At 37.3% G+C, this 15,773-nt stretch overlaps 1 protein-coding gene across 11 annotated transcripts in view; it reads right to left on the minus strand.

The window, feature by feature from the left end:
* The window catches only part of CDH6 (cadherin 6), a 114,458-nt gene that overhangs the window by 40,597 nt on the left and 58,088 nt on the right, over nucleotides 1-15,773 (minus strand). For 10 of the 11 annotated variants that reach the window (NM_001001758.3, XM_046919630.1, XM_040677344.2 and 7 more), the window contains one exon: nucleotides 13,788-14,143. In NM_001001758.3, the coding sequence (NP_001001758.1) occupies nucleotides 13,788-14,015 (228 nt within the window). In that variant the 5' untranslated portion in view covers nucleotides 14,016-14,143. Of the gene's footprint in view, nucleotides 1-304; nucleotides 4,213-13,787; nucleotides 14,144-15,773 lie in introns of those variants that run through there. The other variant, XM_040677378.2, reaches the window with a different exon arrangement.

Here is a 15,773-nt window from a genome sequence, read left to right on the forward strand (position 1 = left end):
AGCACAATCATAACAGGAATTTACTAAGTTACAGCAGACAAATAGGTCTTTAATTTATAAAGCACAATAGATTTCTGTGTCACGTCTGATCATCTCTATACATAAGGGTCCTTGACTTTCACTTTCTTTTATCAAAATTCTTGCTTTTCTTTGAACTACATAACCACAAGAAAGAGACCCAATCTCACTTTACAAGTATCAAAGAACTGAAAGACATTATACCTCTGATTGCTGATTTTTCTCACTTAAAAAAGAGCACATATATATATATATGTTGTAAAATTGTTTCTACAGCTTTACTTACTGTTTGGTTCATCATGCCATTTCCTGAAAGATTACAGAATGCTGTTCAGCTAAACTGCTGTGGTCATAATAAAATAGCATTGTACAGACTTCTAGAATCTAGCTCACAAAAGCTTGGAGATCTGTTTTTTAATTCAGTTTTCAGTTCCTTATAAACAGACAAAGCTGTTTAAACAATCTGCTTTTTAGTTCATCTATTTCAGCATCTGGCATTTCTCTGTCATAGTGACCACCACTCTGTTTTTTGTTGTTGCTGTTGTTGTTTTTAGACTTTTAGAAACAGCACGTGGGAGACAGGAGGACTAGCTTATCTGAGTCATCGGTACCCACTGACTGAAAGGCATAAAGGACTTAGCCACCCTAGACTTGTCATACCCTAGCTGAGGTACTAAGAATACTCCCTTGCATGTAAATCTGAGCAAAAGATTAGAAGAGATTAAAAGTCGTTTTATTAACTGATGTGTACACTTCAGTGGTTAGGAATGAAAGTTCAATCCATTGAAGCTTTGAAAACCACAAAGAGATGTACAAGTCATTTTATTTCAGGAGACAGATTATCATTGCTCCACATTTCCTACCATAACTGGATTGTCAGTCATTGGTTTCAAATATGAGTCTTAAAGACTAAATGAAAAGATGAGTTTGACGCATAACTAATGACTTCCTTGGTATTAAAAAAACAAACAAACAAAAAAACAAACGAGTGAAGCTCATTTAAGTACACCTCTTTGACAAAACACAAGATATGCAATGGAAAGGTAGGCTTGTATTTGGAAATGCAAGGACTTACCGGTTTTAATATTGTCTCTCTCAAAGTCTTCCTGGCTGATCTTATATTGCTATTTAATGCTTCTATGTTTTTCTTGTAGTAAAATGTGGGCTGTTAACAATGTTCAGTTCTGTTCAGAATTATTATAATGTGATTTGAATCTTAGGTGCAATGTGTTCTATGCTAGCTTGTGGAAATACCAAAGATTGTGTAAGTCAAATAAAGCAAGGAAAATGCTGTAATGCTAGAAAATATCATTGCTCTCAGGTGTTTATTATCTACCTGCTGTAGGTTACTGTCACCATATTAACTAAAGGATGGGATAGTTGGGGGAATTTCTGCTCTCTGAGCTGGTTTTATTAGCTCAGTAACATCTGGAGATGTTTTAAACTTATGACTTTTTACTAAAAAAATATGTGTTTTCTGTCAGATAAGCTGTGGAGTTATGAAAAGTTAAATGCCTAACTTGTAATGACTTTCAGCGGGAGTGCAATGAGTCCCTAAAGAAAAGCACACTTCCATGGAAATCTCTTCCCTAAATCCCCATTTTTTTTTCAATGGGAATTGTGAAAACAATTCAAGAGCACCTACTTTCCTTGCAACTTTTGTTCAAGTCAGAACAAAATTGTTCCCTTATCCTGACATCCTTGTATATCTCAGACAGGTATGTGCACAGGAACAGATGCCTACAGCACGGTTAACATGCCTTCACTCTTTATTTAACATACTAACTGTGTTCCATTTTGCAAGGAAAGATGCTCAGTGAGCCAAGAGGCTAATACAGATACGTTGTGTTTTAAAAATTACATGGGAAAAAGGTATCATATGAGTTTGCATGTGCACACAGCCATTTAAAGGTAGAATACTTTCATGGGTTGATCTACATATCTTTGAGGGTTTCCAACTGACATTAATGGGACTTCTATCATGTACTGCATTACTCAGTCAAAAAAAGGAACTCAAATAATAGTAGCTGGCAGCAGATATTTACTACGATTAGGAGTTTTTTGGTTCTTCTTGTTTTGTTGTTTTACTTTTTTTCCCCAGAAAAAAACAACCGCATGCACATTTGTGACTAATAGGTTGTCTTAGCATACGTTCCTTAATCTTTAATTTGCCTGATTTGCATAGTTAATGAAATCAGTCTGTGTTATATATCCAGCTTTAATTGCCTTTATTATCTTAGGAAATTTACCCAGGGTCAGTTGCTTCTCTTTATCAGAGATCTGAATTATCCATTTCACTGAAAAGCATTTTTTCTTAGACTCAAACTTAAAAAAATAAAATAAAAGGCAACTCCCAAATTATTGCCAAACACAGCAACTTAAATTTAATATTACATCAGTGTTGTTCTTTCTTTGTAGATATAACGCAGATTCATAAAGTTAGATGAAGAAATGCGTTTGTAGTTCAGTAAAAACCTCTATTGCTTGAGTGGGAGGAGGGGTAGGGAAGGTATTTCTTAATGGTGAACTAGGAGGGAAAAAAAAAAAATTGCTTGGCCTAATATCCAGAAATGTTTTTACTGGGATATGGTTGAATAAAACATCAGGCTTCTTCAGTAAGTAGCAGCTTTTTTCTGTTCCCTGATGGATGTGCTTGAAAGCAAGTGCTCATCCTTTGCTTACTGACAAAGGTGATCCCTTGATATTCTGAGCTGCACTTGATGCTGACAATCAAATCCAGAGGTATGTGTATGAATTTTATATGCTATATAAAAGTGTGTGGCAGGGTGGAAAGTAGGGATTGGAGAAGTGAGGCTATAGAGGAACATTCAAACAAATGAGGAACCATATTCTGATTTAAGTCAACACTTAACAAGAATGAAATAAATTCATATCCACAGGTTTAGTCGAGTCTTTAATCTGTTTGCATACCTGGCTCATCTAGTCCTGTAATTCAGAAAGTGAGGAAAGGAAAAATATCTCTGCATTGTCATGTTTCCCAACTTTATTTCTAAAAGTTTGTGTTGCATAAAGAGATAACTAGAGAACTGTGTGAGGCAATAGTTAGAATTGAAAAGGCCACATATATAAGTCTTAAATGTGTTCTCCCTGGAAGGTTGCTCAGCTAGAAATTTCTTTCTGGGAAAACTTGGTCAAGGCTGCCATGGAATAAGTTTTTCATTCAAAAGAGCATTCCTCAAAATATCAGCCTGGATTTGAAGGGATGGCTCGCATGGCTCAAATGCTGAGATAAACAGATATTAGAACTTCAGGAAAATGTGAGGGGGGAGGAAGGGATGGATTAGCAAAAGATCAGCTCAGTTAGATGGAGCTTTGCTTTGGAACAGGTGACAAATCAGTCAAGAACTTGCAGATAAAGGACAGATCAATATGAGTGATACCATGGTAGGTATCCACTACAGACTGCTTACTCAAAGAAATGAAGTACTTGAAGCCTTTGTTAGACAGATGGAGGAAGGAAGCTGTACAATTGAAGGCTATGGTACTCATGAAGGACTTCAATCATTCTGATGTCTGCTGGAAGAGCAATATGGCTGTATGCAAGCAACCCAGGTTTCTAAAAAGTGTCATAAGAAAATTTCACACAAGTGATTGATGAGTTGACCAAAGGATGTATTATGTTAGATGGATGTGAATGTAAAATTTACCCTCAGGTCTCAAAGGTCCTTGAGCCTAGCAGCAAATTCTAGTGAAGTGAAGCATTATTCACAGCAGACAAAGAAAACAAGCAAACAAAAGCACTACAAAAATGTAAGGACTTTTTTTTTTTAACAGTTTGGATGAACTCAGGTCCGTACTCAGAGTGGGATGCATCAAAAAAAGAAAGAAAAAAAAAAGAAAAAAAGAAAAAAGAAAAAAAAGAAAAAAAAATAGTGAGGAAATGTTTTCTTGCTATGTTGTGATAGCAAACCAGTGATTGAAGAAGTTTCCTAATTTCTGAGAACAATAAAAGCCACTGGCATTGTAAAGAAGGACAAGAAAGATCTGGGAACTAGAGACTGGCCAGCTAAACCTCAGTCCCAAGCTGTGGAGCAAATCCACTTGGAAGGTAAATCTAGGCACACAAATAAAATCAAGGTGATGGAAACAAATAACATGGATTTAACAATGGCAAATTGCTTAACCAACCTGATTGCCTTACATGGCACTGTGGAAAAGCAGAGAGTAGAGGATTATTGCATGACTTTAGGAAGGCTTTTGATATAAAATCTGGATAGATAAATTGGTGAGATATGGACTGCAGAAATGGATGGTAATACGTGTGGAAAATTTCATGGATGGACAAACTCAATGGGTTATGATCTGTGTTTAGAAATCCCACTGGTGGTTGATTACTTGTCATGTTCCTCAGGGGTTGATACTGGGGGCTAATACTGCTTAATATCTTTGGAATGGAATGTGTTGGATGTACTGGATGGAATATACTCTCAACAATGTTTTTAAGTCATTAAAAAAAAAATAGGTGATTTGCATAGAGAGCTTTCAGAATTGGGAAGGTAGAGTTGCAATCTGGTAGACATCAGCAGCATGGAGAAATGGACTCATGAAGTTCAGCACTGGCAAATATAAGTTCCTGCATCTGTGCTGGAATACAGTCTGGATAGAGAAATAGTTTTGCACTGAAAGATCTGAATGTTTCACTTCAATAAGCTGAAAATGTCCTTGCTGAGAAGAAAGCCAACTGAACACTGGTTTCTTTTAGCAATAGCGTAGCCTACTGTCAGAGGGCATAGATCATTCTCTTCTATTCATAGCTTGTGAGAATGGAAGTGGAGCACTGCATTTAGTTTTGTGCCTCCTCTGTAAAAGAAAGACATTGACATACAGCAGTGAGTCTATTGAAGGGTCACCAAAAGGGTTAGGGGGCTGGAACATATGATGCATGTGGAGAGGAGAAAAATGTTTCTGTTTAGATTTCAGAAGAGAAGGTTTATTGTTGTTTACAGCTACCTAATGACAAAGAGTAGATAAAGACAGAGAAGACAGCAAAAAGATGAAAGGCGGTAGTTAGAAATTGTGATAGGGGGAATTCTGATTAGATATTTGAAGGAAAAAAAAAAAAATCAAAGGAGAGGTGGTTAAGCACTGAGAGAACTGTCCAAGAAGGTGTGGAATTTCTGTACTTGGAGACAGACAGAACTTGATTGAGTCCTGAGCAGCATGCTCTTAAATGGACCTGCTTTGAGCAGAGGGGTCAACCAGTTGCCTCTGAGAGTTTCTTCCAGCCTAAATTACTCTGTGACTCTATCTGTCAGGAGTAATATTCAGTGCTGGACAGTTCAAGATTCAACACTGCCTGTCTAGGAATGAGGGTTAATTTTGACTGGAGAGACTGGAATTCTTTTGGTGCGAATATTTTTGTCTATATTCTCCAAATTATTATCTAGTATTTGTGGAATTATATATATATATATATGTATGTATATATATGTATTTCTTGAGAACATGTGATGGATATGGTCAAATCAGTATAAATAATCTAAAAGGAGTTTTCCAGCAAATACTTTCTGCAGGTAAAATCATAAATATTTGTGTGATGTGGGTTAATCAGGGTGAATTGTGCAGATCCTGGCAGGCTGTGTTACCTGGAAGTAGCATGAGGCTCACACTCTTGTATTAATTCTCTGGCTGAAACCCCCTTGGAGGTTGTTATTCCCTGTGTCTACTGGAAATTCTCTGAGGAATTTTAGCAGTTATAAATTGCATTGACTCTCCTTTAAGCAACTGACCTGAAATGTGTAAAACCACAGAGAGAGCACGAGCTGGAAAGAATCTATGAATGCTCTTACACTTCTGTTTGCATGGCCTTTAAATCTAGTGCCCGAGTCAGCTTGATTGCAGGGCCTGCTATGTAGAAGCATGTCATGGAGGCATAGATACGGTTATACTCTTTGATTCTGTCTTTTAGGGAGAATTTTATTCGTGATAACATAATGCAAACACAAAATTTACACGTTATATGACTTGAGTTGATGTAACCTGCTAACATGAAGGCGCAGTATGCACAAAGCTGACAAACACACTAAATAAAATGGTAGTAAGGAAGCAGCTCAGGGCAGTGAAAAATTCTTTGTTACAGTAGGTGATTAACAGTGAAACAATGTTTCACAAAGAAGTAAGAAATAGTGCTGGGTAAACAGCACAGTATACAAAAAGGCCACTACAGCTAGACTTCTGTATAGTCCTGCTCCATTCAACATGGCAGACTTCAGCTGGGGATAGAAGGGTTGCAGTCTGAGTGATCATAGAATGGCCTGGGTTGAAAAGGACCACAATGATCATCTAGTTTCAACTCCCCTGCTATGTGCAGGGTTGCCAGCCACTAGACCAGACTGCCCAGAGCCACATCCAGCCTGTCCTTGAATGCCTCCAGGGATGGGGCATCCACAGCCTCCATGGGCAACCTGTTCCAGTACAACTCTGAAAAGAAAACACTAGGAATGATAGTTTCAGAATAAACTTTTGCTGATATGTTCTTCCCCTTCTGTAATGTACAGTTTAGCTCCCAGCTCACCTAGCATTTTATTTCTCTACAGATGTAATTGTTCTTGATGTCTTTGTGTGTGTGTGTGTGTATGAAATTAGAAAAAGAAAGAAAGAAATGGTATTTTTCCTTTCTCCCTTCCAGAGGGCAGTTCTTACCTTTCCTTCATCTGCCACCTAAGGCTTTTAAGGTGAGTACAAGCTTCACTGAACCCTGAAGCATTTGCAAGTGCATGCTAAGGTTTGCTTCACCCCATTAATGGTGAAAGCAAGCCACAGTCTGCATTAGCACATACAGATCAGTGGTAGCTATTCACATCACAACACATTTTCAGCTTGTGTTTTGAAATGCTATGCTGAATGGCCACAGCTCTCAATCTGCTGCTGCCCCACTGTGAACCTACGTTCACCAGTGAGAGAAACAGCAGCAAAAGCAAGGGGAGTCACAGAGGATAAGTTTCATTTAATAAAAAGATTTCTGTAAGCTTTACAGTTTAATATTTTTGATGAGCCAACTGTAAATAGCAAATGTTGGAATAACAATGGTTCTTTGTCCTGAGCCTGATAGAGGGATTTTTTTTGTTAGCCTGCAAGTTCTGTGTTCACAACACTGCACCTTTATAGGGAGGACTTTACTTTGCTGTACAAACAAATAGGAAAATGGTAATCACAGATCCAAAGATCAGTAATTTAAGTAACCCAAAATAAACCATGAACTTCACCTGTAGTTTTTACCCGAGGAGAAAAATAAATGTGTTAAGCTATTTTTGTATAGCTGGAAGTCTAAGGGCACACAGTCCAAGAACACAGGCAGATTGCTGACAAAGGGAGGACAGGATGATTTGTGGAAAGATGTGACCCAAAATGTAAGCACTAGTATGAGTGGGTTGTTAGTATATAGAAATAAAAGATTTTTTCACTTCATTTCTGAAGCCAGAAAGAAATACTGTCTTGGGAGTTTCAGAATTTGCTTGCTTTGACTTCCCTAGGTAGAATGGGAAGAAGAGGAGGAGGTTATGTTCCATTGCATTTTAAGTACCATCATGTACCATAAAGGAGGAGATGCGGAATGTTAGAGACAGATGGTTGTAAGGCTCTAATATTGTGTAATGTATTTGGGTGTAAGGATGATGCCAAGTAGATTCACAATTATGAGAATCGTAAACGTTAAACATGCTTTGTTTCCAGCCTTTCATTTTCTGAATGTCATTCTTGCCCATCCCACCCATTTCTCATCATCTCCTTTCTTAGCCCCCATTTTATGATTTAAAATCTGCAGCCTGTTTCTGGATGCATGTCCTGGGCCTTTAACCTCTCAGCGGTCCCTTGTTTCAGTTATCTCTATTCCACAGAGACCAACAGTATAGAGGGCTTCTATCAGCGTCAGTAAATCTTTCAAAGAGGAATATAAGACAAGTATGTGTATGTGTGTGCAATTCAGTATAAGAATGAAGGGCAGTTGGGAAAGTCAAGTGGTAGAACATAAAATATGAATGATGGATGAGGAACAAAGGCAGAGCACACAAGCCATGGCATTTGTTCTACTTTTTACAAGAATGACATATATTCAGCCTGTTGAAGCAATAGGCAGGTGGAAGCTACAAACTCTGATTTTTTTTTCATTATTGTTTTATTTAATTGTGGTTTAGAAATTTTTGATTTTTAGCTCTGATTATGTCATTTAACCCCCCTGTACATCAGATTTGTCTTCTATAAAAGGCTGGTGCTAATGTTTCTTTCACCACAGTGTTAAACATATCGTTGCAATTAACTGATATTGGTACTCATAAAGGACCCTGTGACTTTCTTGTCAGTAGCAAGGGCAGGAGTGTCACAAAGAGTCCACAAAAGCTCTATTCTCTGCTAAGAGAAAAGTGGCACTATAGCGTATTGCTGATAGCTTTCCAAGGACTCTGGCACCCTCACACAGGTGGAGGAAATCTGCATCTGGAAAGGTACAAGGCTTCACTTCTCCTACATTGGTGTGGTGTCACCTGAGAGTTGACATCATGGAGTCATGTTTTTTTTTGTGTGCGTTTGGCTGTGAAAGAAGAATGCTGAGGAATTGCCAGGGATGGGGGTCCAGCCCAGAGGCCTATGTACGCTGTGGGTAGAGCTACAGTTAGCTTGACTGAAGCAACTGAGAAATGACTGATGGCTCTCTACGGTTTTGCTGTGAGCTACTCCACGACCAGAAATTGCTCAGAACAAAGTCGTTGCAAGACATAAAGTCTGGGTCTTGGGTTGCATTTCTCTTGGAAAATCAGGAATTAGAATCTATTCCTAAAGAAATGATATTCTGAATGTCAGAAGAAATTGAAAATAGTTTGGAGTAGACTCATTGAAGAAGTCACAAATGTAAGTTTTAGGCTTCATGAAGAAAGCAAATGGCCACTGTGTTTGGAATAGGAAATTGAAGGCAGCATGAGGCTATCACAGCATTAGTTACAAGGTGAAGAAAACAAACAATATTTGCCAACAGAATTGTAAATTGTATAAGGAATGCTAAAAGCCCAGATGCAAACAGTCATTTTGGTTTGACTTTACACATCTTGACTTCGTTGGAAAACAAAAGTTTTGGTGATAAGTATGGAGTACTAGCATGTTAAAGATCTGAGAGAAGGAAAGTTTTTCTTGCTAATTGCACTGTCGTCCAATTAAGATGTCATAACTTTTTCACATTTGAGCATGTGACCCGTTGCTGATCAAAATGTTGAAAATGTGTGGACTGTTTTGCAGGACAGTAGTTGTTCTTTGAATAACCCCTCATGTCACAGCTGTACATTTATCTCTCACAATATGACTTCGTCCTACTACTTGCAATGTTTTGGAGACATTCTGCTTTTTGATTTGATTCTAGTGATGCTTGCCTTCAAAACAGTTGTAACCATAAGTAAAGTCAGGGAAAAGGAAGCAAAATATTACTGGAAACATATTGCAATACCGTTGTTTATCTCCTCCTCCCTAAAAGTAGGATTGATGGTACCTGAACCATTCCTTACAGAGGGTAAGGAATCTTTTGCTGTGTTTTTTTTTTTTTTTTTTTTTTTTAACACCAAGCAGAAGGATCCTACTTTTGCCTAGGTGCAGTATACTTTCTACTTTGCCAAGACACATAGCAGCAGAACTTTGACTTTTATCTTCCTTGAAAAATTGAGTTGTCAGCAGAGGATGATTGTTTATGATGGGTGGTACAGGTAGAAACATCAGATAGCTTCCAGGCAAGCGTACAGCTTGAATTATTTGAACATCAGTAAGACACAGAAAAAATGAGAAGTATGTCTGGAAGTTTCCTTTCATGGTCAGACAGACAGTGTGACAAAACCATTCTGCCTGTTGTTATCAGGAAAGCAAGCTGCTCCTTTCTACTGCAGGCTGCCAGAAGCTGTTTCCAGGTTAATGAGTAAGATTTAAGTCTTGTTCAGAACTTCCTTTAGTCTAAATGAAAGAGGCATCCTATCCCTTTATATAACAATGACTTGTAGGTTTGTGCTCTGACAAGACCACTCAGTGATGGATGCTAGTACACAGATTTCATGCAGCCAATGGGATAGCTGTGTAAAGACATCAGATGCATACAAATGGAAACTGTACCTTTGAGTCTACTATTGTAACAACATATTTTTTTTTTTTCACTCTGTTGCTCAGAAATATCTGAAGACCTCTGAGGAATACAGCATATATTTCTATATACAGCTGCAGTACCACTTTATTTTTTACCTGTGACTTAGAGAGGCATTCACCCCAGCCCTTTAAAATTTTACTAAACAGCCATTGGTACAAGTAGATATTTTTTTTAAAACCTAATTCCAATGTTGCAGACTTTTCTGGATAGTAGTATTGGGAACTTCTCTACTTTGATACTCATGTAATCCTTTTATTTTATTTTGGGATTGAGTCTCTGCCAAGTGCTGTAATTTCTGAGCCAGAAGAAAAGATATCTTCAGGTTAAAATGTCACTGTGCCCATCAATCACGCTTCAGTGAATAGCTGTAGCTCACAAGTTATTCAGCAATGCAATGAATAATTCCAGTCTAGAACTTTTATACCAGTTCCTTATTTTACTGAGTCGAACCAAGACTAGAGGGCATGTATTTCTATTCTTTTTCAAAGGATTTATATTGTGAACATATAGAAATGAAACTCAGGAATAGAACTGGATGATAAAATGGTGGATCTGATGTCAGTGCCACAGCATACAATTGACTTGTGTTGATAACACTGAGAGATTCGTGGCAGATGCATATTCTTGCCAAAGATATAGCAGCATATATTTGACTTGATAGTAAAATCTGTAGTAAACAGAACTGGAAGACCTGTTTCTAATAGTTCTTGGTACCTATGGCTACCAGAAAATGACTACTTTGTTTTGTATTTGCTCAGGTGTGCTTAGACTATTATCTCCTAAAGGGTGGAGGCATTTGGGTTTGCTGGAGATAGAGTACACAGAGTATATAGCATTGTAGTGCTCTGGCCCATGACTCATGATGCTTCAGCTTTGCCTTCAGTACTGCCCTGAGCTCTACTGCTGTTTGATATCTTCAGAGCAATTACCTTTATTTTTTATTATCTCAAGCCTGAATATGTTCTTCACTTTTTCTCCTCTTCTCTCCAAAACTATTACAATATAAATGTGGTTTCTGTAGCACAAATAGTTACAGGTTTTTATGACTGTAATATGGGCGGTTATAAAAACAATGCTGTTAGAATATTTTACAGCCAACTTGAGATGTCTAATCTTTTGATACAGGTGTCTGAATTAAACATGTTAACAATGAACAGAAAAGACATAAGCAAAAGCAGACTAAAAGATTTTTTCTTTTTTAGAAGTTTTTTTTTATGATTCTGATGTTAATGCCCACCAGCTTCAACTATTGAACACAAAAAGCAAAAAAAGCTGAATATGACTGCCTATGCAATAAAAAGAAAGCACAATTCCCCTTTATATGCATATATTGCTATTGTTTTCAAAGATTTTTCCTATGCATGTTTCCTTGTGATATAAGGGAATAAAAAGAAGATAACCAAAACTCTTATCGTTTTCAGTTCATATTTAAGGTTAACATTTTGTCCTCTGAGACAAAATATGCTTCATAAACATGATCATTATCCTCATTTGCCCACTCCAATCAAGTTTAATTGCTCAGCTAAATTGCCTGGTTACCTCAATTTGGAGACATTCAGCTGTTTCTATCATTTATCCTCACACCAGTATTCAACTTTCTCTAATAATAAATGGCTACTGTTCCATGCCTTTTGGCTAATTGTTAAATTACAAGGGTGTGAGCAGTTCTGGCATTTGAAAGACGTGTGAAAGGCCACTTGTGAACAGCCCAGGGACACAGAATCAATGACATTTATACATTATGTGTCATTTCTATGCTTTGTAATAGTAAATGTATTAAAGTACAAATAGACAAGAGAATAACTTAAAAATAACAACCACATTTTTTTTTCTTTCTGTGACTCCACTTCAAACTTTCTTGGGTTTTTTTTTGGTCCAACTAGATCATTTTTAGCTGTCTCACTGCAAACACATCCTGAAGGAATATTTGCTCCCCTAACAATCCCTCTGTAGTCAATAGCTTCTACTTGAATTCTGCAGTGTGGAGAATGGGAGACTTGGGACTGAGAAGGTTTAATGTCAGAATTTGCAGTGAAAATGACAGGCTGCAGAAAGAGCTCCTTACCTCGACCCCCACAAGTATTCTGTAAAACATGAGAGTGTGTGGAGAACTGCTGTCTCCCAATTTGTGTTCTTTCTTTTTACTTGGCTCTGTACCTCTTGTCTGTTTGATTTGTTTGAATTTTGTTTGGTTTGGTTTTCCTTCACTCCCTCATCTTCTGTTTTTTATCGTGTTCTCTTTAGGTAACCTTATTTTCCTGAATCCTATTCTCTATCCCTATTTGATTTGTTTCCCTCCCTCGATCTTGATTCCTCTTTGTAAAGTTTCCTCCCCACCCACCTCTGCCTTTCTAGTTCTCCACTCTTACTTTTCTCTGGCTTTTTTTCTTACCCTCTTATCTTCCCTTCTGCTTCTCTCTGAGGACTCTCTGCCTTTGGCATTTTCCTGTAGATTGGGTTCAGTGGTACTCTTCATGAATGCTGATTATCTTGGTTGGAGCTCTATGAGTATTACACCAGCTGAGTAGCTCTTCATTTGAATCATGCCTTGCAGCCATTTAGTAGGAGAGGAGTGTCACATCCAACTTTGAGTGACAGCTGATTGGCAGGCAAGAAAAGCAGCCACCATCTCTCATGGGAATGCTCAGAAGCTTGTAGAGGGAGATAAAATGTCAAACCACTGTGATCTGCAGCCTCTGCTGAGAGGCCTGAAAGATCAAGCTAGATCAGACACAGTCCCATTTGAGTTTGGAAAACTAAGCTATGTTGTTTTTACTTTGAATGTCATCATCAATAGCATAATTTCTGCATTCTGCAAGAGAGACTCCTATAGATGATGACACCTTGGGCAGTGTAGGCTCCCTCTAAATAAACCTCAAATGCATTAGTTCTGTAGTTTACCTGAGGATTGTTACCTACATAGGGGCCTGCCACTCAGGGAGAGGATATTCTCAGAATTGAGGTGCAGTTTTTATTTTGTACAGACCCTTTTCTAATTCTTGGCATGCTTTGAGCTTAGAACTTTTTACCTGATTGTTAGCACATAAGCACGGTGTTTTTCAACTCTTTGTAATAGCATGGCTTGTGTATTATGGTCATGTCACAGAATCTTCAGTGACTCCACAAAACCTCATCATAAAATGGCTGCAGCACTGGTATGTGTGGTGGAGAATAAGCAATGAAATGGTTGCCTTGTGTGGGATAGGGAGAATCCTCACAAAAATATAGGCACTGTGAATCCTAAGTACCTTGGACTAAACCCTCTTCAAGTGTATATAGTTTGACTCTATACAGTTAAAGAACATGAAGGAAAACACAGATTTTAAAGACAAAAACTGGGCTAGGCTATCCTATAATTGAGCTGTATCATATCCAGTAAAAAAAATAATTTAAAAACACAGAAGCTTTTAACGATTTGGGCATGATTGGCCACGGGACTTACAAGTTAAACTAGGAACTCCTTGTAGTTGATTACAATTTGAAGCTGAAGTACACTAACCTTCCTGCTGAATTACTCCTCAGCTGAAGCAAGACAGACAGGAATGAGAACTGGGAACTGTAGCAGGCATCATTGTTATCTACTTGCTTTTGCTGGCTATCTAACTCTTCTAAAATCAAAACATATCTATAAGAATCTTACCTTGCCAACATACTGATAGTCAGTTCCTGTATATTCTTCCAGTAAAAAGAACTGATTCCACATCCAACTCCTTTTGGAACGACTGAGGTCTCTCCTGCTGTTTCCAGACAATACCAAAACCTTTTCCTTCTCTGGAAAGCCACTAGTCCTTTTGGACAGCAAAGTTAAAAAACTTTGGTGGGGCTGGCCAGCCCAAAACAGCAACCAGAAGCAATGGTAAGTTCTCATCACGGCAACAAGAGAAGATCTAAATAGCAACTGTTTTTCTTGTCCTCAAGCTAACCTATTTTACTGGATCAAATCCAATCTCATGCCGTCTTCGTTCTTTAAGTAGTCTTTGCAGTCTCAGAGGATCTCTGAAAAGAAAAGTAGTAATGTTGTAAGTATTTTCAAATGTATTAACAATCATCATTATCATTACAGCAAGTAGATCCAAAAATTAGAAAAGCAATCAAAAATTAGAAGAGATTGTTGAAAAGCTGTCCCTGGTTCAAAACACTGCAAGCGGTCCTTTAAATAACTGGAGTTGATCTATATTAAGTAGAAGGAGGTAGTCCTGATGTGTTGATGTTGGTGGTATCTTTTTTCCTTTACCTCTATTTACTTTCATTCATGAACTAAAGCAAAAAACAAACAAACAAAAAACAGTATTTACATTTTTATGGCCCTGGCTTTGCTATATAGCTGATTAATTTCTGACTGAGGATCTTGATGTGGTTACTTTATTATGCTGAAGAAGGATTAGCAAGAGTGCATACTGTCATCTCAAGGACAGTCAGTTACCATAGTTATGGGCTAAAGAGCCTGAAATTTCCAGGATTTTACCTTCAACTTTTAGGAACGTTGCATTTAACTTCATTTAGGAAGGGTCAAGTAAGCAGGTTAGTGAAATAAATGTATGTATTTGCCAATATCTCCCACACTCTGGACCTCTTTGGCGCTGTGAAGTTAAGTGGAAATCTTTGTTTTCTTTGTTACCTTCTGCCTGAGTTATGCGCTGAGTTTTGAAACTTTAAATGAATAGTTATGTATGTAAATATTTTTATTAATTAATTAAAAAGTATAGAAGTCATCATGTTAATCTCTGCCTCTGGGTTCCTACTAGCTACTACTTTCCTATTTTTAATATTAAATATCTGTACACCTTCAAAATAATTATGAAAATGATCCCTATATCTCTGAAGATTGCCTGACTTTCATCGTGGAAAACAGCATGCATTCAGTACTACAGTTTGGTGTTGACAGTTCTTCTGTTTTAAAGAAGTTAAAAGCTTTTATTAAGTAAGAAGAAATGATATGAGGAGCCAAATGCCTAATGAAAAGCTTTGGAGCAATTTGTTATCTGAAGAAATTAGTATTAGTTGGCGGAAAAAAATCCACATTTGTATTCCTATATATAGGAATATTTTTCATAAACATTTTGCTCATGTTTTTTTTAGTTCAAACAGATCCGCTCTTAAAGTTTATTTGCTTGATTTTCATTTTGTTTTGCACAGATGCTCTTTGGAGAAGTTATTTTTTTCAATATTCTTATCAGAAGCTATAAATCATTCTAAACCAGCTCAAAACTCAACAAGGCAGCTCTCAGTGTTTGTAAATAAAATTGTTCAATGGTAATCTGACTTTATACTAAATCCAAGAGATTTTATTTTCTAGACATTTCATGCATCACTATTTGGATCGTATTGTACATCAAAAATCATTTTTTCCCCTATAATTTCTGTTTAGTTTTTAAGGTGTAAATCAGGCAGAATTTAACCTTTGAGGTATGCTGATGCAGTTAGAACATTTCCAATGCCTCCTGTTAGCCACTCTTCTGCTTGTCACTGTTTTTAGTAATAAATTGTATAAAATAACCTCAAGTCTCTTACAGTTCCTCTTAGTAAATCATTTTCCATTAAAAAAAAATACCACTTAACTTTTAGATGGATGGTAGGTAATGGAAAAGGGCTGTTCAACCTATATCGTTTTACAGCATCACTAGGT

This window comes from Gallus gallus, chromosome 2 (assembly GCF_016699485.2).
Source record: "Gallus gallus isolate bGalGal1 chromosome 2, bGalGal1.mat.broiler.GRCg7b, whole genome shotgun sequence".
Lineage (NCBI taxonomy): Eukaryota > Metazoa > Chordata > Aves > Galliformes > Phasianidae > Gallus > Gallus gallus.